Genomic DNA, 25,263 nt, shown 5'->3' with positions numbered 1-25,263 from the left:
CTTTATTTAATTAGGTAAGTCAGTTAAGAACAAATTCTTATTTACAATGACTGCCTACACCGGCTAAACCCAGACAACGCTGGACCAATTGTGCGCCACCCTATGGGACTCCCAATCACGGCCGGTTGTGATACAGCATGTGCACTACTTTTGACCAGGGCCCATAGTGCCATTTGGGATGCGACCTTGATATGGCTCCTTAGGTCAAGTCAGCTATGCTTGTGTAGATCACTCAGCTCTCTCTGCATGCTTTAACTAATCACATACTTACATACGTACATACATATAGTCACACACACATTCACGCATGTAAGGTAAGCTCACAACAGCAACACGTAGAAGCTGATGATAAGCGTGATGTGTAATTTCTGTAGATGCATGTAAAGCACATTTAGGATGTCACCTGTCAGTGAATAGATAATCCTGAAAAGCATAGACAGATATACTAAGTTGCTAATATAATTGATTGGTTCATATTATCTAATGGACCTGGGGTTACCTTGGTTATATTTTTGGACAGATCATTTTCACAAAGTATTTTATGGTTGATAACCCAACTAGGCCCTGGCCTTGTTGCTAAGCAACAGTCAGGATGAATTTTTTTCTCCTTCAATGCGGCAAGACATTTGCTTGGCAGCTGTTTGATAAAATGTACACCTGGTAGTTGGGATCCTGGGTCTATAAACGCATCTGGCTGTTATAGGCATACTTACTGTATATCCTTAAGCCAGAACATTTGTTGACTGGATTTTATATGGAAGCTTCTGGAAAATATAAGTCTGCTGAGGGAGGACATTCTGTGTTCCTCATGCAAGAATTGACTATTGACGTCTGAATATTGCATTTGAACAACCATTACAGCGGTGTGTTATTGGAAATCAATAAAAGTGGGTTATGAGAGACATGACAACATCTAAAAGAGTGGATGACAATAAAGCTGAATATTAATATTGTAGCAACTTTTAAACATGACCTCGATCTGAGATCTCCTATCCACATAATGTAATTAGTCAATAAAGAGTTCAGCAATGACTATCTGACCATGCACTTGTACATTTGTACCACATCACCACCACTACTGACACCACACCACCATCACTGACACACCACCACCACTACTGACACCACCATCACTGACACCACACCACCACTACTGACACCACACCACCATCACTGACACACCACCACCACTACTGACACCACCATCACTGACACACCACCACCACTACTGACACACCACCACCACTACTGACACCACCATCACTGACACCACACCACCACTACTGACACCACACCACCATCACTGACACACCACCACCACTACTGACACCACCACCACTACTGACACCACCAATACTGACACCACACCACTACTGACACCACACCACCATCACTGACACACCACCACCACTACTGACACCACCACCACTGACACACCACCACCACCACTGACACCACCACTACTGACACACCACCACCACTACTGACACCACCATCACTGACACACCACCACCACTGACACCACCACCACCACTGACACCACACCACCACTACTGACATCACACCACTACTGACACCACCATCACTGACACACCACCACCACTGACACCACCACCATCACTGACACACCACCACCACTACTGACACCACCATCACTGACACACCACCACCACTACTGACACACCACCACCACTACTGACACCACCATCACTGACACCACACCACCACTACTGACACCACACCACCATCACTGACACACCACCACCACTACTGACACCACCACCACTACTGACACCACCAATACTGACACCACACCACCATCACTGACACACCACCACCACTACTGACACCACCACCACTGACACACCACCACCACCACTGACACCACCACTACTGACACACCACCACCACTACTGACACCACCATCACTGACACACCACCACCACTGACACCACTGACACCACACCACCACTACTGACATCACACCACTACTGACACCACCATCACTGACACACCACCACCACTGACACCACCACCATCACTGACACCACACCACCATCACTGACACACCACCACCACTACTGACACCACCTCCACTACTGACACCACCACCACACCACCACCACTGACATCACACCAACACTACTGACACCACACAACCACTATTGACGACACCACTACTGACACCACACAACCACTACTGACATCACACAACCACTACTGACATCACACCACCATTACTGACGACACCACCACTACTGACACCACAATACCACACCACCATCACTGACTTCACACCACAATACCACACCACCATCACTGACATCACACCACAATACCACACCACCACACCACCATCACTGACATCACAATACCACACCACCACACCACCATCACTGACATCACACCACAATACCACACCACCACACCACCATCACCGACACCACACCACCACCCCTGACACCGCACCACCACCAACACAGCATATCACCACAGCAGAGTGGAGGACAACCAAAGAGTGTGGAAGAGGAGGGTGTTGGGACCGAAGTGGCAGAAACCTATATACACCATTATAAAAAATTATTACAAAATATGGAATAGAAATGTCAGGGCTGATCAAAAATGCAAAGAGAAGGTAAATCAATCAACAACAACATCAACAAAACCACGATGCACACGAGACTGGGGGAGTGAGGGAGGTGATGTAGTGTTTTAGGGATAGGAAATGACCGGTCACCAAGCAACAGGCAGGCAGGCAGGCAGGCCACCAGCAACAACAGTTAAAAGAAAAACCAAACACCAGATTGGGGTAAGGTAAGGAGATCTGAGAGGGAGGGGGTGGGCAGAGGAGAGGAGGGGGGTTTATATAGAGGCCTGGTGGACATTGACGCGGGTCGGTCGTCCTTACTTCTGTTGGGGGAGTTCCAGAGGGTGGCAGAGGACTTGGACAGCCTGTTGTTAATGACAGGGTCCACCTGTCTCGGCAAGTTGACGGTGGAGGCCGAACATCTGCCTGCACCGGAGAGAACGCAACAGACAACAACTGTTCACAAGGTTGGCGGGGTGGGGACCCGACGAGGCTGTGCTGGAGTCGTAGGGGAGAGGAGGGTCCGAGATCGCTGAGCTCAGATATATAAGACTCCTCTTCAAATGAAATCCTAAGTTTATGTCATTGTGATACCTAAATGCTATTTATCAAGTTTATTCTGCTGATCTGTTTATTTGTATATGTATTTGTATTTGTATATACTAACAATTGTTGGTTCACTAATGTTTTTATTACCATCCTCACACAGGTGTGGGCAATTGTAATTATCTGCTAGGCACCTGCATATGAAAAAAACTATGGCTTTGGCACATCTCTTGATGATCTGATGAAGGCATAACTGCCGAAACGCGTTAGCCTGCCCGGCCGAAAATAAAAAGGTGAAATAAGGTGACGTTTTTTTTGTCCCTTAAAAAAAAAAGTGCCACCGTTTCTCAATGTTCTTGAACTTGGAATTTCATTTGAAGTCATTGTCATATATGGCAGAGCACCCAGCTATTAAAGCGAGATAGCGCACCTGTTACCCACTCCCCAATACAAGACCCCTCTGTCTGTCTCCCTGGACCATGCAGCTGATAGAGCTAGACCTACAGGAGAGTAGGACCACTTCACCATTCACTGTTTCGTTTTAGGCTGTTGGCTCAGACAGACCTGATTCACTCTATTTAGACAGGGCTAACTCTTTGATTCACCTCATTCATTATTAAGCAGTCCACTCTGACAGGACAGATTCAGAGTGCTTTTAATCTGGGGAAGGGGTTAGGGTACTGGAAAAAGGTTGGGGTAAAATTGGGGAAGTTAAATGACTGGGTTTATGAATGGCATCTAAAACCCAGAAACAAATCTTTGGAAAAGTGAAAAGTGAAAAAGTAGATTGTCTTTGTTGCTCAAACCAAAACACATCCACACACACTCATTTTCATTTACACTTCAGAGAGGAGAGAAGGTTCTTGACCTCAAGGTCACAATCAAAGAGATAGCCTTTCACAAGCGTGCGTCATTGTTGGACTGAGCAGCATAGGAGAGAGTTGGCACACTGAACACTGAGTCGCTTCCTCACAGCTCTGATCAACTCAACACCTTGCAGTTCACGCAAGTCTAATGAAACGTATACATGACACCTTTTCCCCTCTATCTCCTATTTCTGGACTCTACTGAACAGTGAGAACCTGGAGTGAGAGAAACGGTACATTAAGAAGGATCAATACAAATCTAAATCATAATGGTACTCAGTGATTCAGTGATAAACGAAGCCAAGTAGAAATAGTGAGCCAATGTTAGGCAAAATAATGTTAGTAAACATGAATTATACTGTAGAATGACTAATCTAGCTATTCTAATGGTACTCAGAACATCACCACCCCAACCAAATTACAGTGCCTAACGATGGCCTAACACCCGAACCTTAGGAGTCTGTAAATAATTAACATCAGTTAGACAAGAAAGTTACGTTTCTGTCCTGTACTATGAAGGCACTCTGTACAACCAATTCATTGAAGTTCTGGGTGGTTCATGTCTATACGGTTCTATGAGGTTCTATGTGGTTCCAGTGCGACTCACTTTGTCTGCGGGAGGTCTGGTTGAGGCCGCCGGCCCAGGACCATCTCTGCTGACGGATCTCAGCCCAGGTCTTTTTGGTTGACTTCTTGATGGCCGCCTCGTATCGCTCCTGTGGTGGGGACATTGGGAGACAAAAACTGTGACTCTCTCACGAAGCTACACTTAGCTAAGAACAGTGATATGTAATATTTACAAAATACCAAACCACCGTGTATGTGCCCTCTCCACCCAAAGCAACCGCTTAGAATTGAATATTATTCCTAAAACGATCATTAATGAAAGCTTAGATCATTGGCTGTGTGTGTACCCTAGACTAACCAAGCTGATAACAAAACGGCACACAACACTTGAGCTAGAGAGAGATATTGAACGTGACCCTCCTCCAGGCCTCGACTCCCCACCTTGTTCTTCTCAAGTTTCTGCCTCTGTTTCTCCTCCAGGAGGGCTCTTCGTTTCTCAAGCTTCAGTCTCTGGTCCTCCAGCCTCTTCCTGCGCTCCTCCAGCTGGCTCTCCCTCAGACGCCTCGCCTTCTCCTCCTTCTCCAGCCACTGGGCCTTCTTAGCCGCTATGCAACGGGAGACAACGGGTACAGGTTTAGTTTAGTTTTATTTGAGTATACATGGTTTAGTTTAGTTTTATATACTCATGGTTTAATTGTTTCATTTCAATATACAGTAGCAGTCAAAAGATTGTACACCTTCTTTATGTTTACTATTTTCTATATTATATAAAAATATAAAATGTATCAAAACTATGAAATAACACATATGGAATCGTGTAGTAACCAAGAAAGTGTTAAACAAATCAAAATATATTTGAGATTCTTCAAAGTAGCCACCCTTTGCCTTGATGATAGCTTTGCACAATCTTGGCATTCTCTCAACCAGCTTCATGAGGGAGTCCCCTGGAATGCATTTCAATTAACAGGTGTGCCTTGTTAAAAGTTAATTTGTGGAATTTCTTTCCTTCTTAATGCGTTTCAGACAATCAGTTGTGTTGTGACAAGGTAGGTGTGGTATACAGAAGATAGCCCTATTTGGTAAAAGACCAAGTCCATATTATGGCAAGAACAGCTCAAATAAGCAAAGAGAAACGACAGGCCATCATTACTTTAAGACATGAAGGTCAGTTAATGCGGAAGTTTCTTCAAGTGCAGTCGCAAAAACCATCAAGCGCTATGATGGACCATCACAGGAAAGAAAGACCTAGAGTTGCCTCTGCTACAGAGGATAAGTTCATTAGATTTACCAGCTTCAACAATTGCAGCCCAAATAAATGCTTCACAGAGTTCAAGTAACAGACACATCTCACTATCAACTGTTCAGAGGAGACTGCCTGAATCAGGCCTTCATAGTCAAATTGCTGCAAATAAACCACTACTAAAGGACACCAATAAGAATAAGAAACTTGTTTGGGCCAGGAAACACATGCAATGAAAATTAGACCGGTGGAAATATGTCCTTTGGTCTGATGAGTCCAAATTAGAGATTTTTGGTTCAACCACCGTGTCTTTGTGAGACGCAGAGTAGGTGAACGGATGATCTCCGCATTTGTGGTTTCCTCCATGAAGCATGGCGGAGGAGGTGTTATGGTGTGGGGGTACTTTGCTGGTGACGCTTTCAGTGATTTATTTAGAATTCAAAGCACTCTTAACCAGCATGGCTACCACAGCATTTTGCAGCGATATGCCATCCCATCTGGTTTGCACTTAGTGGGACTATCATTTGTTTTTCAACAGGACAATGACCTAAGACACCTCCAGGCTGTGTAATGGCTATTTCACCAAAAAGGAGAGTGATGGAGTGCTGCATCAGATGACCTGGCCTCCACAATCACACGACCTCAACCCAATTGAGATGGTTTGGGATGACTTGGACCGCAGAGTGAAGGAAAAGCAGCCAACAAGTGCTCAGCATATGTGGGAACTTCTTCAAGACTGTTGGAAAAGCATTCCAGGTGAAGCTGGTTGAGAGAATGCCAAGAGTGTGCAAAGCTGTTATCAAGGCAAAGGGTGGCTACTTTGAAGAATTTAAAACTTGTTTGGTTACTACATGATTCCACATTTCATAGTTTTGATGTCTTCACTATTATTCTACAATGTAGAAAATAGTAAAAATAAAGAAAAACCCTTGAATGAGTAGGTGTGTCCAAACTTTTGATGGGTACTGTACATGGCAGCTATATAGGTGAATTGTGGAAACTCAACAAAAAAAAACTGAAATAAATAAATGCGGTACAGTTAGCTAATCAAGAAAGTTCAGAAGTAATGGATGGGATCATGCACCATTCAGGGTTGTTGAAGCACTTGGGGCTAGTGAGCAGAGGAAACATCAGGGTTACATAGCTAATACCTTAGACCTGTTCTCTGTTACCAGCCTATTACCTAACTGGGTTATAATCTCTCCATCTCTTTATATTTCTTTCTGCCCTACCTGGTCATAAACAACTCTGAATGACTGAGCAGTACATCATTTACTATTTGTTCACTGAGAGGAATTCTGGCCTGGTGATCTGTTAAAGGCTTTTTAGAGGCACAAAAGTCTCATGGCTTCCAGGAACCAGATTGGAAAAGGAAGAAAAATAGAATGGGAAGATGAAGACATATTGTTGTTTACATCCTCCCAGAGTTGTAATCCTATTAGAATCATTCTAATAACAGTAAACAAGTAGTTGTAGTAGTAGCATCCTACTGTGTTTTACTAGTGCTTTCTAGCAGATACTGAGTTCCACGCCACAGATTCTGTGGCTCATTCCTGACAGCCACGATTAAAATGCAATCATTCGGCTTTGTTTAAAATCCAAGCATGCTGTGCACCAGCTGTGTCCTCTCAGCTCATTAAGCCTTCTCTGAGGTAGACGCCACATGTGTACTATGTCTCAGAGTGGCATTTCCTGTTCTGCAGTCCCTTGCATGTGGGCCCACTTCCACAACACACATGTTGTTTAGCATGGTGGGGGCAAGCTACTTTTGAAGAGTTTTTGGGGGGGCTCACAGTTTTTTGGGGCCCACTTCCACTACACACGTTTTGTTTAGCACTAAAATGGTGGGGTCTGGATACTCTTGAAGAGTTAATTTTTTTCAAGATAATGTCTCAGTGCTGAATGTGAGATGTCTTTGATAACGCATGTCTTTGATAATGAATGCAATCCTCACTCTGAAATATTTAAAACATTAAAAGGATTTGGTCAAAATCTGAAATGCATGAGTGTTTGATGCTCTAAGTTAAGGACCTGATTTGTATTCTGTTAACATTTCCTAGCCCTTCTCTATAAATAAGTAAAAGGTTAGAATACTCTAGTCCAGGTGTTCTCAAACATTTTCGGTCCGGGGACCCTTTTTGTGATAGCAAAATAATCAGGGACCTCCTCATAATCAGAACACAACTCGAGTGAGATAAAAATTGCATATAAGGAGATTTACTATGACTTCGGCAGTGCATGGCCGGACGAACCAAGTCTCCGGCCCTGGGAAGGAACATTTTCAAGTCCCACCTCTTGGCATCGGAGAGAAAATCTTCCAGTTCTCAAACTAATTTCCTGCAATTCTACCCATTTTATCATGGGGAAGAGAGAGAACTTTGCAGTTTTAAAGGTTAAATTACAGTGCATTTATGTTTTAAAAATATCTATCGTTTTAGGGGAATTCAAGAAGTATTGAGTGGAAAAAAGGTATAATTGCTGGAGTACTGTGGATACCAATATTCCTGTGAGCCTCCCAGGCCCATGTTGTTCAGGGTTAAGAACATAGATTGTAGATGAATAATATGACATTGTATTTTGTATTACACCCTCTAAACGTATTCCACCAATCCCTTGGCCAAAATGTATCTGTTGTTGTTAGTAATAGTCATAAAAAAATATTAAAGAATCTGATCTGGCCGCGGACCCCTGCTCTAATCTGCACCCACAAAGAAAACACTAGCTCGTTTCTCCATCATGGATAAAAAATTAATTAGAGCAATTTTCAGTATCTGAGTGCCAGAAATACGTTGAGTGCACGCACATTAACATTGTAATGCCATTACTGTGGCTTTATATACAATGTCCCTTACATAACAACCCTGCGCTTTAATATATGTTGTAAATAAAACAAGTATATGTTTTATTGTCACATACACCAGATATGTGCAGTGAAATGTGTTGTTTTACAGGGTCAGCCATAGTAGTACGGTGGCCCTTGAGCAAATTAGGGTTCAGGGTCTTGCACTAGGGCACATTGACAAATTTTTCACCTTGTTAGCTCAGGTATTTGGGTTACAGCCCACCGCTCTAACCACGAGGCTACCTGCCACCCTAAAGGGATAAGTACAAAAGATAATCACATTTAGCTTTTTTTTTGTATGTCATCATCAGTATAGTGTATATATATGGCCATAAACTTTGGAACATCTAACCATAAAAACTTGATGCTTTGAGATCTAAAAACATTACAATATCTGGTCCATAGGAGATTCATATCTTACATCTGGACCGACAGAGGTCAGCCAAAGATTTGCCATTATCAGTCAAATAAAAGGCTCTGTCCGCTGGCTGGCTGGCTGGCTGGCTGGCTGCTGAAACGATTCCTTGGCATGGCGATTATAATGAGACTAATGAAATAAGTAATTACATCTAATCTGTCTGAGAGGCACGTCACGGTCGGTTCACGGTAATGACTACACATTTTTCACGCCGCGCCCCAGGGGGATTATGGGACGGCTCAGTGGGATACGCCCGCCAAGTCCTCCTCTGATTGGTTGCTCAGGATTTGGCCTGAGAAAGAGGGGCTTAGGCCAATGTTGTGGGAGAATAGGGTTGGGGAAAATACTAGTCTACTGCATGTCTCTGAGTTGATAATAAGATCAGAGTACAATATCATGAAAAATAGACCCTGAAAACATCTGTAGAGAAAAATCTATATTGGAAAGACATTATTAATGCCCCATCAAATGAATGCAAAGTATACATGCAAAAATGGATGGGGGATTTGAAGAAATATGGTGAAAGAAAAATATCTGCAAAATGAGAACTTGAAAGAAAAAACATCATGATGGGGTCATATAACTGAACTATCTAATCGCTTCGACCTTCAGAGAAAAACAAGACATTCTAAGGTTCCCAGTGAAAAATGAGGACAACAAACAGAAGACAAAACAACTGATTCATGGAGGAGGTAGAAAATGGAAAGAACTGTTGAGAAGCATACAGAGGGAAATAAAAAGACATTGCATCACCATCACAAGGTGGAGATGTGGAGAATAATAGCATGACTGTTGCTGCTAACAAGTGATGTTACCAGTGCTGTTCTTATAGCCTTACCTTGCAGCTGAGTTTGCTGTTCTGAAGCAGCAATATGAGAGGGAAGACAACAGCAAGTGTCAACAAGCATCAATCATGCAAAAGCAGAACCCATGGCAGAGTATTTAAAATGTAAGACAGGAGATCAGTTAAGGGTTGCGTAATAAAACATATTGAAGGCTACAGTGTCTAATGGGTTAATAATCCCTACATTCTGTATCACTGTCTAGAGTCAGAAACGTAGACTTGCATCCCAAATGATACCCTATTCCCTTTATAGTGCACTCCCTTTGACCAGGGCCCATATGACTATGTAGGGAATAGGGTGCCATTTGGGACGCATCCCTAGACAAGACTACGTCTCTTTGCCCTCCACAACAGGCAAACCCAACATGTCACATAGGATAAAATGATATAATTTCTCTATAGCATCTTTTCCTTAAAGGCTTACCAATGTATTTGGCCCTCTCCTCCCGCCGCTCCTTGGCCTGCTTCTGTCGTTGCTCTGTGCTCAACCCATCTAGGCAGAGAAAGATACACTAAGCATACCAAACATTAAGAACACCTTCCTAATATTGAGTTGCACCCCCCCCCCCCCCCCCCCCCCCCCTCAAAACAGCCTAAATTATTTGGGGGATGGACTCTCTTCTGCAGGGATGCTGGCACATGTTGACTCCAACACTTCCTACAGATGCGTCAAGTTGGCTGGATGTCCTTTGGATGGTGGACCATTCTTGATACACACGGGAAACTGTTGAGCATGAAAAACCCAGCAGCGGTGCAGCTGACACAAAAGCCTGGCACCTACTACCATACCCTGTTCAAAGGAACTTACATGCTTTGTCTTGCTCATTCACCCTCTGAATGGCACACATACACAATCCATGTCTCAATTGTCTCGAGGCTTAAAAATCCTTCTTTAACCTGTCTCCTCCCCTTCATCTACACTGATTGAAGTGGATTTAACAAGTGACATCAATAAAGGATCATAGCTTTCACCTGGATTCACCTGGTCAGTCTATTTCAAGGAAAGAGCAGGTGTTCCTAATGTTTTGTATACACATTGTACATTTATTTTGACCTAAAATATCAATGCACTGCAGAGTCCCAGTGCACAGAACAGCTGATACAATTATTGTATAAATTCTGATCTACAGTGTGTATTCATATATTCAAGATGAAGATCTACGTGTGCGTTCAAAATGGCAGCCTATTGCCTACATATTGCATTACTTTTGACCAGAGCCATATTGACCATGGTGGAAAGCAGTGCACTACATAGGGAATAGGGTGTAATTTGGGACGCAGACTACATCTCCCGCTGCGATGCTATAATGTTATTCACTCCACAGTTTAACAGTTTGTGTGAACCCAAATGGAACTCATGTGATCATATATTTTGCACCCTTTCCTGTCTGCAGCAATTATCAATGTTAACTCTGACCCACTTTGATAAACGCAAACATCATCAGAGGAAGGATTTTTGTATGCATTTCAAATCCTGTTTCAGCCTAGCCACAGATGTACTGTATTTTGGTGGCTGTGGACCGGGCTCTGTTTTGATAAAGCTGTATGTATTGGAAACGGGGCCTTAGGGTAACGCCAATCTCTTTCTGAGGAGCTCAAACTTCATGCTATGTAATATGTATGCCCCGGCCGTAACTATAGCAACCGCTCTTTCCTCCCACCACCATCAAAGGGTGAATTTCTGTACTGGAGTCTTATAAGGCTGGAGTCTGAAGAGACAGGCTGGAGAGTGTTCAAGAAAACTCCCTGAGCCTGAGGTCCTCCTGTCCCAACACAGGGCCTCAGTACTCCCCCCTCCTCAAACCCCACCTCCTTATTCCTGCATACCGTACCATCCACAACAAACGATTTGGGGTTCAGCCATTGCCATCTGTCTGATTGGGTGTGTAATGACTAAAGATCAATTCGATCACCAGAAGCATTGGATGGTTCTCCCCTCTGTGTACAGGTAGACCAGCTTCAATAGCTCCCTTACTCTACACATTACACTGTATATCTAACCACAGGCTATTTCCTTATCCTCCTGGTTCTCTCTCTCTCTGGGGCTCAGAGGTGAGACGTTGTATACCGTACCTCCTTTTTTAGGCTGGGGGCTGGTACTAGACCCAGGGGTGCCAGGTCTGGCATCTGTCTTGGTGGAGGACTCTGTCTTTGAGGTGGGCTCTGTTTTGGGACAGATCTCTGTGTTTGGGGAGAGGTCTGTTTTGGGACAGATCTCTGTGTTTGGGGAGAGGTCTGTTTTGGGACAGGACTCTGTGTTTGGGGAGAGGTCTGAAATGTCTGAGTCATCTGGTGTCAGTAGGCCCTTGATTATCTCCTTGTCTTCATTCTGGATGGGCCGAGGCTCTGGTGTGGAGGGGAGACCTGGAACACAGAGATAACGTTCATCAATGAACGGAAATAAAACACTATACATAAAGGGTAGGTTTGAAGATGAGATTATATATACTGCTCAAAAAAATAAAGGGAACACTTAAACAACACATCCTAGATCTGAATGAAAGAAATAATCTTATTAAATACTTTTTTCTTTACATAGTTGAATGTGCTGACAACAAAATCACACAAAAATAATCAATGGAAATCCAATTTATCAACCCATGGAGGTCTGGATTTGGAGTCACACTCAAAATTAAAGTGGAAAACCACACTACAGGCTGATCCAACTTTGATGTAATGTCCTTAAAACAAGTCAAAATGAGGCTCAGTAGTTTGTGTGGCCTCCACGTGCCTGTATGACCTCCCTACAACGCATGGGCATGCTCCTGATGAGGTGGCGGATGGTCTCCTGAGGGATCTCCTCCCAGACCTGGACTAAAGCATCCGCCAACTCCTGGACAGTCTGTGGTGCAACGTGGCGTTGGTGGATGGAGCGAGACATGATGTCCCAGATGTGCTCAATTGGATTCAGGTCTGGGGAACGGGCGGGCCAGTCCATAGCATCAATGCCTTCCTCTTGCAGGAACTGCTGACACACTCCAGCCACATGAGGTCTAGCATTGTCTTGCATTAGGAGGAACCCAGGGCCAACCGCACCAGCATATGGTCTCACAAGGGGTCTGAGGAGCTCATCTCGGTACCTAATGGCAGTCAGGCTACCTCTGGCGAGCACATGGAGGGCTGTGCGGCCCCCCAAAGAAATGCCACCCCACACCATGACTGACCCACCACCAAACCGGTCATGCTGGAGGATGTTACAGGCAGCAGAACGTTCTCCACGGCGTCTCCAGACTCTGTCACGTCTGTCACATGCTCAGTGTGAACCTGCTTTCATCTGTGAAGAGCACAGGGCGCCAGTGGCGCATTTGACAATCTTGGTGTTCTCTGGCAAATGCCAAACGTCCTGCACGGTGTTGAGCTGTAAGCACAACCCCCACCTGTGGACGTCGGGCCCTCATACCACCCTCATGGAGTTTGTTTCTGACCGTTTGAGCAGACACATGCACATTTGTGGCCTGCTGGAGGTCATTTTGCAGGGCTCTGGCAGTGCTTCTCCTGCTCCTCCTTGCACAAAGGCGGAGGTAGCGGTCCTGCTGCTGGGTTGTTGCCCTCCTACGGCCTCCTCCACGTCTCCTGATGTACTGGCCTGTCTCCTGGTAGCGCCTCCATGCTCTGGACACTACGCTGACAGACACAGCAAACCTTCTTGCCACAGCTCGCATTGATGTGCCATCCTGGATGAGCTGCACTACCTGAGCCACTTGTGTGGGTTGTAGACTCCGTCTCATGCTACCACTAGAGTGAAAGCACCGGCAACATTCAAAAGTGACCCAAACATCAGCCAGGAAGCATAGGAACTGAGAAGTGGTCTGTGGTCCCCACCTGCAGAACCAGTCCTTTATTGGGGGTGTCTTGCTAATTGCCTATAATTTCCACCTGTTGTCTATTCCATTTGCACAACAGCATGTGAAATTTATTGTCAATCAGTGTTGCTTCCTAAGTGGACAGTTTGATTTCACTGAAGTGTGATTGACTTGGAGTTACATTGTGTTGTTTAAGTGTTCCCTTTATTTTTTTGAGCAGTGTATATATATATATATATATACTACCGTTCAAAAATTTGGGGTCACTTAAAAATGTCCTTGTTTTTGAAAGAAAAGCACATTTTTTTGTCCATTAAAATAACATCAAATTGATCAGAAATACAGTGTAGACATTGTTAATGTTGTAAATTACTATTGTAGCTGGAAACGGCAGATTTTTTATGGAATATCTACATAGGCGTATAGAGGCCCATTATCAGCAACCATCACTCCTGTGATCCAATGGCACGTTGTGTGAGTTAATCCAAGTTTTCCATTTTAAAAGGCTAATTGATCATTAGAAAACCCTTTTGCAATTATGTTAGCACAGCTGAAAACGGTTGTCCTGATTAAAGAAGCAATAAAACTGGCCTTCTTTAGACTAGTTGAGTATCTGGAGCATCAGCATTTGTGGGTTCGATTACAGGCTCAAAATGGCCAGAAACAAATAACTTTCTTCTGAAACTCGTCAGTCGATTCTTGTTCTGAGAAATGAAGGCTATCCCATTCGAGAAATTGCCAAGAAACTGAAGATCTCGCACAACGCTGTGCACTACTCCCTTCACAGAACAGCAAACAGTGGTTCTAACCAGAATAGAAAGAGGAGTGGGAGGCCCCGGTGCACAACTGAGCAAGAGGACAAGTACATTAGAGTGTCTAGTTTGAGAAACAGACGCCTCACAAGTCCTCAACTGGCAGCTTCATTAAATAGTACCCGCAAAACCCCAGTCTCAACGTCAACAGTGAAGAGGCGACCCCGGGATGCTGGTCTTCTAGGCAGAGTAGCAAAGAAAAAGCCATATCTCAGACTGGCCAATAAAAATAAAAGATTAAGATGGGCAAAAGAACAGACACTGGACAGAGGAACTCTGCCTAGAAGCCCAGCTTCCCGGAGTCGCCTCTTCACTGTTGATGTTGAGACTGGTGTTTTGCGGGCACTATTCAACGAAGCTGCCAGTTGAGGACATGTGAGGCGTCTGTTTCTCAAACTAGGTTTTGGCCCACAGTGAGAAGAAGACAAGGCTCAGCCTAGCTTTAGCAAAAATACTAAGCAAGACACAGTCAAAGGCAAGGGAAGTTAGGGAATACGTCGATTTTTACAATAGATTGAGAGAGAGGGGGGGGGGAGAGAAGGAGTAGACTGATAAAAAGAAAGAGACAGAGATGTCAAATTGGCTTTTTACCAAATTATCATACGACAGACCACGTATTCACCCTGCACACCCTAATTGACAAACAAACAAACCAAAACAAAGGCAAAGTCTTCTCATGCTTTGTTGATTTCAAAAAAGCCTTAATTTGGCATGAGGGTCTGCTATACAAATTGATGGAAAGTGGTGTTGGGGGGAAAACATACAACATTATAAAATCCATGTACACAAACAAGTGTGCAGTTAAAATTGGCAAAAAAACACACATTTCTTCCCGCAGGGCCTAAGGGTGAGACAGGGATGCAGCTTAAGCCCCACCCTCTTCAACATATATATCAATGAATTGGCGAGGGTACTAGAAAAGTCTGCAGCACCCGGCCTCATCCTACTAGAATCTAAAGTGAAATGTCTACCGTTTGCTGATGATCTGGTGCTTCTGTCACCAACCAAGGAGGGCCTAGAGCAGCACCTAGATCTTCTGCATAGATTCTGCCAGACCTGGGCCCTGACAGTAAATCTCAGTAAGACCAAAATAATGGTGTTCCAAAAAATGTCCAGTCGCCAGGACCACAAATACAGTCATGCCCAAAAGTTTTGAGAATGACACAAATATTAATTTTCACAAAGTTTGATGCTTCAGTGTCTTTAGATATTTTTGGCAGATGTTACTATGGACTACTGAAGTATAATTACAAGCATTTCATAAGTGTCAAAGGCTTTTATTGACAATTACATGCAGTTGATGCAGAGTCAATATTTGCAGTGCTGACCTTTCTTTTTCAAGACCTCTGCAATCTGCCCTGGCATGCTGTCAATTAACTTCTGGGCCACATCCTTACTGATGGCAGCCCATTCTTGCATAATCAATGCTTGGAGTTTGTCAGAATTTGTGGGTTTTTGTTTGTCCACCCGCCTCTTGAGGATTGACCACAAGTTCTCAATGAGATTAAGGTCTGGGGAGTTTCCTGGCCATGGACCCAAAATATTGATGTTTTGTTCCCCAAGCCACTTAGTTATCACTTTTGCCTTATGGCAAGGTGCTCCATCATGCTGGAAAAAGCATTGTTCGTCACCAAACTGTTCTTGGATGGCTGGGAGAAGTTGGTATCGGAGGTTGTGTTGGTACCATTCTTTATTCATGGCTGTGTTCCTTGGCAAAACTGTGAGTGAGCCCACTCCCTTGGCTGAGAAGCAACCCCACACATGAATGGTCTCAGGGTGCTTTACTGTTGGCATGACACAGGACTGATGGTAGCACTCACCTTGTCTTCTCCGGACAAGTTTTTTTCCGGATGCCCCAAAGAATCGGAAAAGGGATTCATCAGAGAAAATGACTTTACCCCAGTCCTCAGCAGTCCAATCCCTGTACCTTTTGCAAAATATCAGTCTGTCCCTGATGTTTTTCCTGGAGAGAAGTGGCTTCTTTGCTGCCCTTTTTGACACCAGGCCATCCTCCAAAAGTCTTCGCCTCACTTTCCGTGCAGATGCACTCACACCTGCCTGCTGCCATTCCTGAGCAAGCTCTGTACTGGTGGTGCCCCGATCCCGCAGCTGAATCAACTTTAGGAGATGGTCCTGACGCTTGCTGGACTTTCTTGGGCGCCCTGAAGCCTTCTTAACAACAATTGAACCGCTCTCCTTGAAGTTCTTGATGATCCGATAAATGGTTGATTTAGGTGCAATCTTACTGGCAGCAATATCCTTGCCTGTGAAGCTCTTTTTGTGCAAAGCAATGATGACGGCACGTGTTTCCTTGCAGGTAACCATGGTTGACAAAGGAAGAACAATGATTCCAAGCACCATCCTCCTTTTGAAGCTTCCAGTCTGTTATTCGAACTCAATCAGTATGACAGAGTGATCTCCAGCCTTGTCCTCGTCAACACTCACACCTGTGTTAACGAGAGAATCACTGACATGATGTCAGCTGGTACTTTTGTGGCAGGGCTGAAATGCAGTGGAAATGTTTTTGGGGGATTCAGTTCATTTGCATGGCAAAGAGGGATTTGCAATTAATCTGATCACTCTTCATAACATTCTGGAGTATATGAAAATTGGCATCATACAAACTGAGGCAGCAGACTTTGTGAAAATTCATATTTGTGTCATTCTCAAAACTTTTGGCCATGACTGTAGTGTTTTTGATTAAAGACTTGCCTTTATTCTTGGTGCTTTAGGTGTCTTTAGATGGGGTAAAGCCAAACACGTTAGTGTCCGCTCAATCAGTATTTCTGTCTACAACTGGACAGAGTTCTATGTGCTCAAACACTCTAAAAGGACCTTCGCCGTGTAAGTATTATACTTTTTATTAAAGCAGTATATTTTTGCTAATCGGGAATATCATTTTTAATCAACATTGCATTACATCGACTCCTCTACAGGATTTTATATATGATACTGTTTATCTTTGCTTGTTCAAGGTCACTGGAAAGTCAATGATGCCATAACTCAGAAATGCCCCAAGGTTCCCCTCTCCTGCTTCAAGTCCAACTCCGTGAGGATCCAGTCCCCTGTGAATAACCATGTCCCAGGCCTTTTCTGAAAAGGAAAGTGCTGACATAACATTTAGAATGGCTAATTAATGATGTGCCAACCTCTGCAAAAGCTCTTAAAATGCTAAATATGCTGCTGGTTACTCAAGCTCTGTTCTGGAACTGGAACATTATCCCTCTGAGGCACCGATGCAGTGTTTCCCCTAGGATTTTTTTCAGCAGTGGTAGCAAACGTTTGCGTGGGAGGGGGGAGGGGGGTTCCTTTTGCTGGGGGTGTCTGGGGTCATGCACCCCCATTTTAACATTTCCAAGATTTCTAAAAACATGTTTTTACTTAGTCATAATGGGTTTTTGTGTGTACATGGGTGATAAAATAAAAGATAAAATAAAAAAAATAAAATAATCCATTTTGAATTGAGGCTGTAACACAACAAAATGGAACAAAGTGGAATAAATCAAGGGGTATGAATACTTTCTGAATGCACTGTACCTCATTTAAACCCCCCAAAAGACTCAATGCATCAAATGCTACAAATAAACATTGCAACTTGACATTCCAGGGTTTTTTCTGGAACAAAATGGGGCTTAGGAGGTGGGTGTGGTGGGGGCATGGTAGTGGACATGGCCTGTTGCTGCTAAATTAATATAGGGTAAACACTGGGATGTATGAGTCGACAGAATGTGACGCGTGCACATCAACCATTGGAATGAAATACCATACCATCAGGCAGATACTTTGCAGTAACACATAACCAGTAGCATTCAAAGTCAAGTTACAGTACATATCATATTCTCTATAGGATTCACTAATAAAAGCATGATAAAGCATAATCAGTCTTTGCTCTGATCTTCAGTCCTTGGACCAAGCTTCTTAACATCTGACCTTTGGACAGGTGACAGAGAGGTCACAGGAAGCCAAAACATATCCTGTATTAATACCTCATCAGACGTTGTTTTTACACTTGGCTCTCCTTCTGACTGTGCCTGCGTCCCAAATGGAACCCTATTCCCTATATAATGCACTACTTTTGACCAGGACCTAGGACTCTGTGTCTCTCTGTAGACTGTGCTATTCAGCTGCTGTCTGGGCCTAGCTGTAACAGCAACACTGGTGCTCACAGTGACAAACTGCACTATGACATAATGACGCATGGTGGGGGAGAGAGAAAAGGAGAGAAAGAAGGAGAGAGCGTTGGGGGGAGGGTGAAGAAAAATTGAAAACCTCTACAAAGACCTATGGAGAACAGCGAGGGAGGAGAAGAGAGAGAGAGAGAGAGAGAGAGAGAGATTGATAGAGAGAGGGGGGAGGTTCAGTAGAACAAGGGAGAAGATAAATTGTGCATCTCTACAATGATTCAAAGGGCAACAAAAGAAAGAAAGAGAGACAAAAAAAGAACAGAAGGGGAGAGGGAGAGAGAGAGAGAGAGAGAGAGAGAGAGAGGAAAAGAAAGAGAAGGATATTGTTGTGTGATATAGGTGTGAAGGGATCCAGCCTGCTCTCTGACTCACATTAAGCTCACAGTGGGAGCGTATCCCTCTCCTCAGACCCATCCAAGGGTCTGAGGATGGGCCTGCTCATAGGAATCTGGTCAAAAGTAGTGCACTATATAGGGAATAGGGTGCCATTTGGGACAGAGAACAAACACTCACTGAACCCCATAAATCACATATCAACACTGGGCCTCTCTCCAGCTGCCTCTATTTACAGTACACACATCCAGCCAGGGATGGCAACACAGAGGCGAAATCATAGCAGGTTAATGGGAGGATAATTAAGAAATAAGAATTGAGGGGGTGTGGTATATGGCCAATATACCACGGCTAAGGGCTGTTCTTACCACGACGCAACGCGGAGTGCCTGGATACAGCCCTTAGCCGTGGTATATTGGCTATATACCACAAACCCCCGAGGTGCCTTAGTGCTATTATAAACTGGTTACCAACGTAATTAGAAGAGTAAAATAAATGTGTTGTCATACCCGTGGTATATGGCTTTCAGCTTATCAGCATTCAGGGCTCGAACCACCCAGTTTATAATGTGCATTGAATCATCTGTCAAGATGACAGAACAACTGCAGTTTTCTGCAAAGAGAATCACTCCACTTGTAACTGCCAGAAAATACAATGTGATTTGGCAAGAATAGTACGATAAACCTTCCCAGAGAGTAAACTTGGAATATTTGAACATTACATCACAAGAACTGCAAAATATGACCTAAATGAGAGTGCCATACACTGAGAGGGAAAAGGTGAAGAAACACCCCACAGTACTACATTGACAGTGTGAAGGACTATCATGAGTTCAAGAAGCATATCCAGGTCTGTTGGATAACTGGGAGGAAAAGGTTGAAGACACCCTGCAGCTATTATACTGTCATGAGAGAAGGGTGACAGAGCCCACCTCTGTCACTGAACTATAAACCCTCACGCAACTGGGAAAGACATGAAAAGGTAAAATGTCCAACTTTCCAAAAGCTAAAATAGAAGCTATTGTGAACTCTCTGCATAGAAACAGGAACTTAGCTAAAACCACACAACAGAGGGAGAGAGGATGACCGAGTCTGACTTCATCCCAAGTCAAATTTGGGGGTGATTTTGAAACTGTGCTATGGGGTTATTACAGTAATAAGTATGTTTGTGTGGGTGTGGCCCTGTGTTTTCATCTCTGGGCTTTAATGACGTTGAGGGAAGGAACCAAAAGTGGAAGGAGGGGCAGGACAAGAGGGAAGGAGAGATCAGAAACAAACTCCAAAAGGAAAAGACTGTGTGGAAGGAACATTGTGAAACGTTCTGTTAGAAAAACACTGAAGTTGTTTTCATTAGTGAGTCAATCTGTAAGTCTGGTATAGTTGGGTTGTTTATAGGAAGAGTACAAGCAAGTCCAAAATAGTTTCCGTTCATATTTGATCATTCTGATAATTTTGTAGCAAAATACTGTACATTATAATTTCATAGGGAAGTAGTCAAACACAATTCATCTTAGTAACTATAAGGAGCTCCGGCTCCATGTCTTAAAGGCCCTTCAGATATATTCCTAGTCCACTCAACATGTGTAGGTCTCATCAACTAGGCCTATTCATGTGACAGGCCCCCAATGAACACACAAACACAGATCTAGCAGATTCACCCTCTACCCTCCTCCACCCTCCTCCACTCCGTCCCTTCTTCCGCTCTGCTCCCCTCTACCGCAGCCGGCCATCTCAGGTTTCTGTGCCACTCTGACAGACACAGGAGTTAAAAATAGTGACAAGCAGCTCGGAGCACGGTGCACCCTACAGAGAATGTCAACCATACATGGGACTGGGTTTCTGCTGTGGCACCTTTGGAAAATCACAGAGGCTGGAAGCATGCTCCGACGGTGGGTATAAGACAGTAAAAATCCCAAAGAAAAATAAAGTAAGAAGTAAGTAGGTGGAAATTATAAGCAAATTAGAGTATTAACAAATCTATGTGTGAACTGCTTTACACAGGCCAGGACAAGATCATTGTTGTTACATAAGAATTGTGATCAAGTCAAGAGAAGTCCATTCTGGGTATGTTACACATTGCATTAGCCTAAGTACTGTAAGTGGAGCCTGCAATGGGGTCTGCGTTTGACGGAGGCAGTGTGTGTGCAGTTTAGGGTCTGTCTGCTGAGGGAGGGAGGGAGGGAGGGAGGGAGGGAGGGAGGAGGAGCACCAGCATACTGGATCTGGGTCAGGCTGACCTCAGGAATCCCTGGTATGTGCACTTCCCCTGTGTCTCAGTGTGTGTGTCTCAGTGTGTGTGTCACAGTGTGTGTGTACAGTGTTTGTGGATGGATGGCAACATGGTAAGAGTGACAGTGACCCCCAGTGAGGAGAAAGAGAGACAAAGATAGACAGTCATAATAAACAATATATCAACAACAACTCAACCGGGACAAGAGACAACATGGCTCCAATGAGGCCTACATTCAAGTCTTTCTTCTACAATCACTTTCCCAGCTCCATCAGTGGCAGACAACACAGTCTCTGACCACTATAAAACCAAGTAAACCAGAAGGTCAGTGAGTCCAGTTATTCACGCAGCAACCTGCACCATAACTATCCCCTAAGGCCCATCCATGACTCTCAGACATCAATAACACCTTAAGCATCTTAGAACTCCCTCACAAGCATCTACAATGGAAACGGAGCAATAAAACAAACATTGGCTGATCCTTTGAACTTTTATAATTATCACCCAGCCACCTCAGTAGCTATTTAAAGATGCCACCAGATGGTCAGTCCTTGCATCCATTGCTCTGTCTATGAATTTGAGAGCGGTTACATTTCTCCAACCCTATCCCTCAGCTGTTTACCAAAACAGTGGCGGGGTATCCACTTGGTTGTTGTTTGAACTGCAGACTGCCCCTGTAGAGAGGCCACCAGATGAACACAGCCATAGCAGTCCTAGAGAGACCAGAAAGACCAACAACTGTAACGAATCACTGTCTCCCTTGGAAAAACACTACTTTAGTTTAGTTCAATGAAAGGGCACTTTCAGAAAATATTTTATATTCTAAAGCAGCCTTTCAAGTACAGAGCACTTGCGCTCAAATATATGCTCACTATGTGCAGCACTCCACAATCTTTCATACATTTCTGTCTTCATTAAGCTTCAACTAACTTCCATGGTGCTGGTAGAGCATTTAGGCTAACTCAGACATTTGGATTATGTTAAAATAGTAACGAGAAGAAATTAAAATATTGTTTTTCACAGAGTTAATTCTGCTGCATAGTTACTTTCAACAGACATATGTTGTTGTATTGGTGCCAAAGAACATGGCTGACGTTTACATTCTCCCAGCCAATTGTGCTATTTTGTAAGATTTTTTGGGATTTGTGTAAGATGCAGGAAAAGGGGTCGCAGATCAGGCAAGAAAATAAAATTGATGGCCTACTATTAAGATTATCCTACCAACGGGACATTAAAAACTGTAACATCTTATGTTTCACCGAGACGTGGCTGAACGACAATATAGAGCAAGCAGGATTTTCCATGCACCGGCAGAACAGAGACGCTACCTCTGGTAAGACAAGGGGTGGGGGTGTGTGTCTATTTGTCAATAACAGCTGTTGCGTGATGTCTAATATTAAAGAAGTCTCGAGGTATTGCTCGCCTGAGGTAGAGTACCTTATGATAAGCTGTAGACCACACTATCTACCAAGAGAGTTCTCATCTGTATTATTTGTAGCCGTCTATTTACCACCACAGAACGAAGCTAGCACTAAGACCACTCTCAACCAACTCTTTAAGGCCATAAGCAAAGAAGAAAATGCTCACCCAGAAGCGGTGCTCCTAGTGGCCGGGGACTTTAATACAGGCAAACTTAAATCAGTTTTACCAAATTCTTACCAGCATGTCACGTGCAACTAGAGGAAAAAAAATCCTAGACCACCTTTACTCAACACACAGAGATGCATCCAAAGCTCTCCCCCCGCCCTCCATTTGGCAAATCTGACCATAATTCTATCCTCCTAATTCCTGCTTAGAAACAAAAACTAAAGCAGGGAGTACCAGCGACTCGCTCAATGCGGAAGTGGTCAGATGACGCGGATGCTACACTACAGGACTGTTTTGCTAGCACAGACTGGAATATGTTCCGGGATTCATCCAATGGCATTGAGGAGTACACCACCTCAGTCACTGGCTTCATCAAAACATGCATCGACAACGTCGTCCCCACAGTGATTGTACGTACATATCCCAACCAGAAGCCATGGATTACAGGCAACATCCGCATTGAGCTAAAGGCTAGAGCTGCCGCTTTCAAGGAGCAGGAGACTAATCCGGACACTTATAAGAAATCCCGCTATGCCCTCAGACGAACCATCAAACAAGCAAATCGTCAATACAGGATTAAGATTGAATCCTACTACACAGGCTCTGACGCTCGTCGGATGTGGCAGGGCTTGAAAACTATTACGTACAACAAAGGAAAACCCAGACGTGAGCTGCCCAGTGACGCGAGCCTACCAGATGAGCTAAATGCCTTTTATGCTCGCTTCGAGGCAAGCAACACTGAAGCATGCACAAGAGCACCAGCTGTTCTGGATGACTGTGTGATAACGCTCTAAATAGCCGATGTGAATAAAACCTTTAAACATTCACAAAGCCACTGGGCCAGACGGATTACCAGGACGTGTACTCAAAGCATGTGCGGACCAACTGTCAAGTGTCTTCACTGACATTTTCAACCTCTCCCTGACCGAGTCTGTAATACCTACATGTTTCAAGCAGACCACCATAGTCCCTGTGCCCAAGGAAGCGAAGGTAACCTGCCTAAATGATTACCGCCCCGTGGCACTCGTGTCGGTAGCCATGAAGTGCTTTGAAAGGCTGGTCATGGATCACATTAACAGCATCCTCCCGGACACCCTTGACCCACTCCAATTCGCATACCACCCCAACAGATCCACAGATGACGCAATCTCAATCGCACTCCACACTGCCCTTTCTCACCTGGACAAAAGGAACATCAATGTAAGAATGCTGTTCATTGACTACAGCTCAGCGTTCAACACCATAGTGCCCACACAGCTCATCCCTAAGCTAAGAACCCTGGGACTAAACACCTCCCTCTACAACTGGATACTGGACTTCCTGACAGGCCAACCCCAGGTGGTTAGAGTAGGCAACAACATGTCTGCCACGCTGATCCTTAACAATGGGGCCCCTCAGGGGTGTGTACTTAGTCCCCTCCTGTATTCCCTGTTCACCCTCAACTGCGTGGCCAAACACGACCCCATCAAATCAAATCAAATCAAATTGTATTTGTCACATACACATGGTTAGCAGATGTTAATGCGAGTGTAGCGAAATGCTTGTGCTTCTAGTTCCGACAATGCAGTAATATCCAACGAGTAATCTAGCCTAACAATTTCACAACAATTACCTTATACACACAAGTGTAAATTAATGAATAAGAATATGTACATAAAAAAAATATATGAATGAGTGATGGTATAGAACGGCATAGGCAAGATGCAGTGAATGGTATAGAGTACAGTATATACATATGAGATGAGTAATGTAGGGTATGTAAACATTATATGAAGTGGCATTATTTAAAGTGGCTAGTGATACATTTATTACATACATTTTTCCATTATTAAAGTGGCTGGAGTTGAGTCAGTATGTTGGCAGCAGCCACTCAATGTTAGTGATGGCTGTTTAACAGTCTGATGGCCTTGAGATAGAAGCTGTTTTTCAGTCTCTCGGTCCCTGCTTTGATGCACCTGTACTGACCTCGCCTTCTGAATGACAGTGGGGTGAACAGGCAGTGGCTCGGGTGGTTGTTGTCCTTGATGATCTTTTTGGCCTTCCTGTAACATTGGGTGGTGTAGGTGTCCTGGAGGGCAGGTAGTTTGCTCCCGGTGATGCGTTGTGCAGACCTCACTACCCTCTGGAGAGCCTAACGGTTATGGGCGGAGCAGTTGCCGTATCAGGCGGTGATACAGCCTGACAGGATGCTCTCGATTGTGCATCTGTAAAAGTGTTTTTGGTGACAAGCCGAATTTCTTCAGCCTCCTGAGGTTGAAGAGGCGCAGCTGCGTCTTCTTCACCACGCTGTCTGTGTGGTTGGACCATTTCAGTTTGTCCGTGATGTGTATGCCGAGGAACTTAAAACTTTCTACTCTCTCCACAACTGTCCCATCGATGTGGCTAGGGGGGTGCTCCCTCTGCTG

At 44.2% G+C, this 25,263-nt stretch overlaps 1 protein-coding gene across 6 annotated transcripts in view; it reads right to left on the bottom strand.

Moving 5' to 3' along the window:
• Nucleotides 1-25,263, bottom strand: part of map7d1b (MAP7 domain containing 1b) — a 53,315-nt gene that overhangs the window by 12,164 nt on the left and 15,888 nt on the right. For 3 of the 6 annotated variants that reach the window (XM_029734970.1, XM_029734971.1, XM_029734973.1), the window contains exons 2-7: nucleotides 11,984-12,274; nucleotides 10,335-10,403; nucleotides 9,905-9,925; nucleotides 5,008-5,171; nucleotides 4,607-4,715; nucleotides 2,909-3,013 (exon numbers count right to left, since the gene is read on the bottom strand). In XM_029734970.1, the coding sequence (XP_029590830.1) occupies nucleotides 2,909-3,013; nucleotides 4,607-4,715; nucleotides 5,008-5,171; nucleotides 9,905-9,925; nucleotides 10,335-10,403; nucleotides 11,984-12,274 (759 nt within the window). The remainder of the gene's footprint in view (nucleotides 1-2,908; nucleotides 3,014-4,606; nucleotides 4,716-5,007; nucleotides 5,172-9,904; nucleotides 9,926-10,334; nucleotides 10,404-11,983; nucleotides 12,275-25,263) is intronic. The other 3 variants (XM_029734974.1, XM_029734972.1, XM_029734975.1) reach the window with 3 other exon arrangements.

The sequence above is a fragment of the Salmo trutta genome, chromosome 36, assembly GCF_901001165.1.
Source record: "Salmo trutta chromosome 36, fSalTru1.1, whole genome shotgun sequence".
Classification (NCBI taxonomy): Eukaryota; Metazoa; Chordata; class Actinopteri; order Salmoniformes; family Salmonidae; genus Salmo; species Salmo trutta.
Note: the sequence above shows the minus strand (reverse complement) of the source record. Positions and strands in the feature narration are given on the sequence as shown.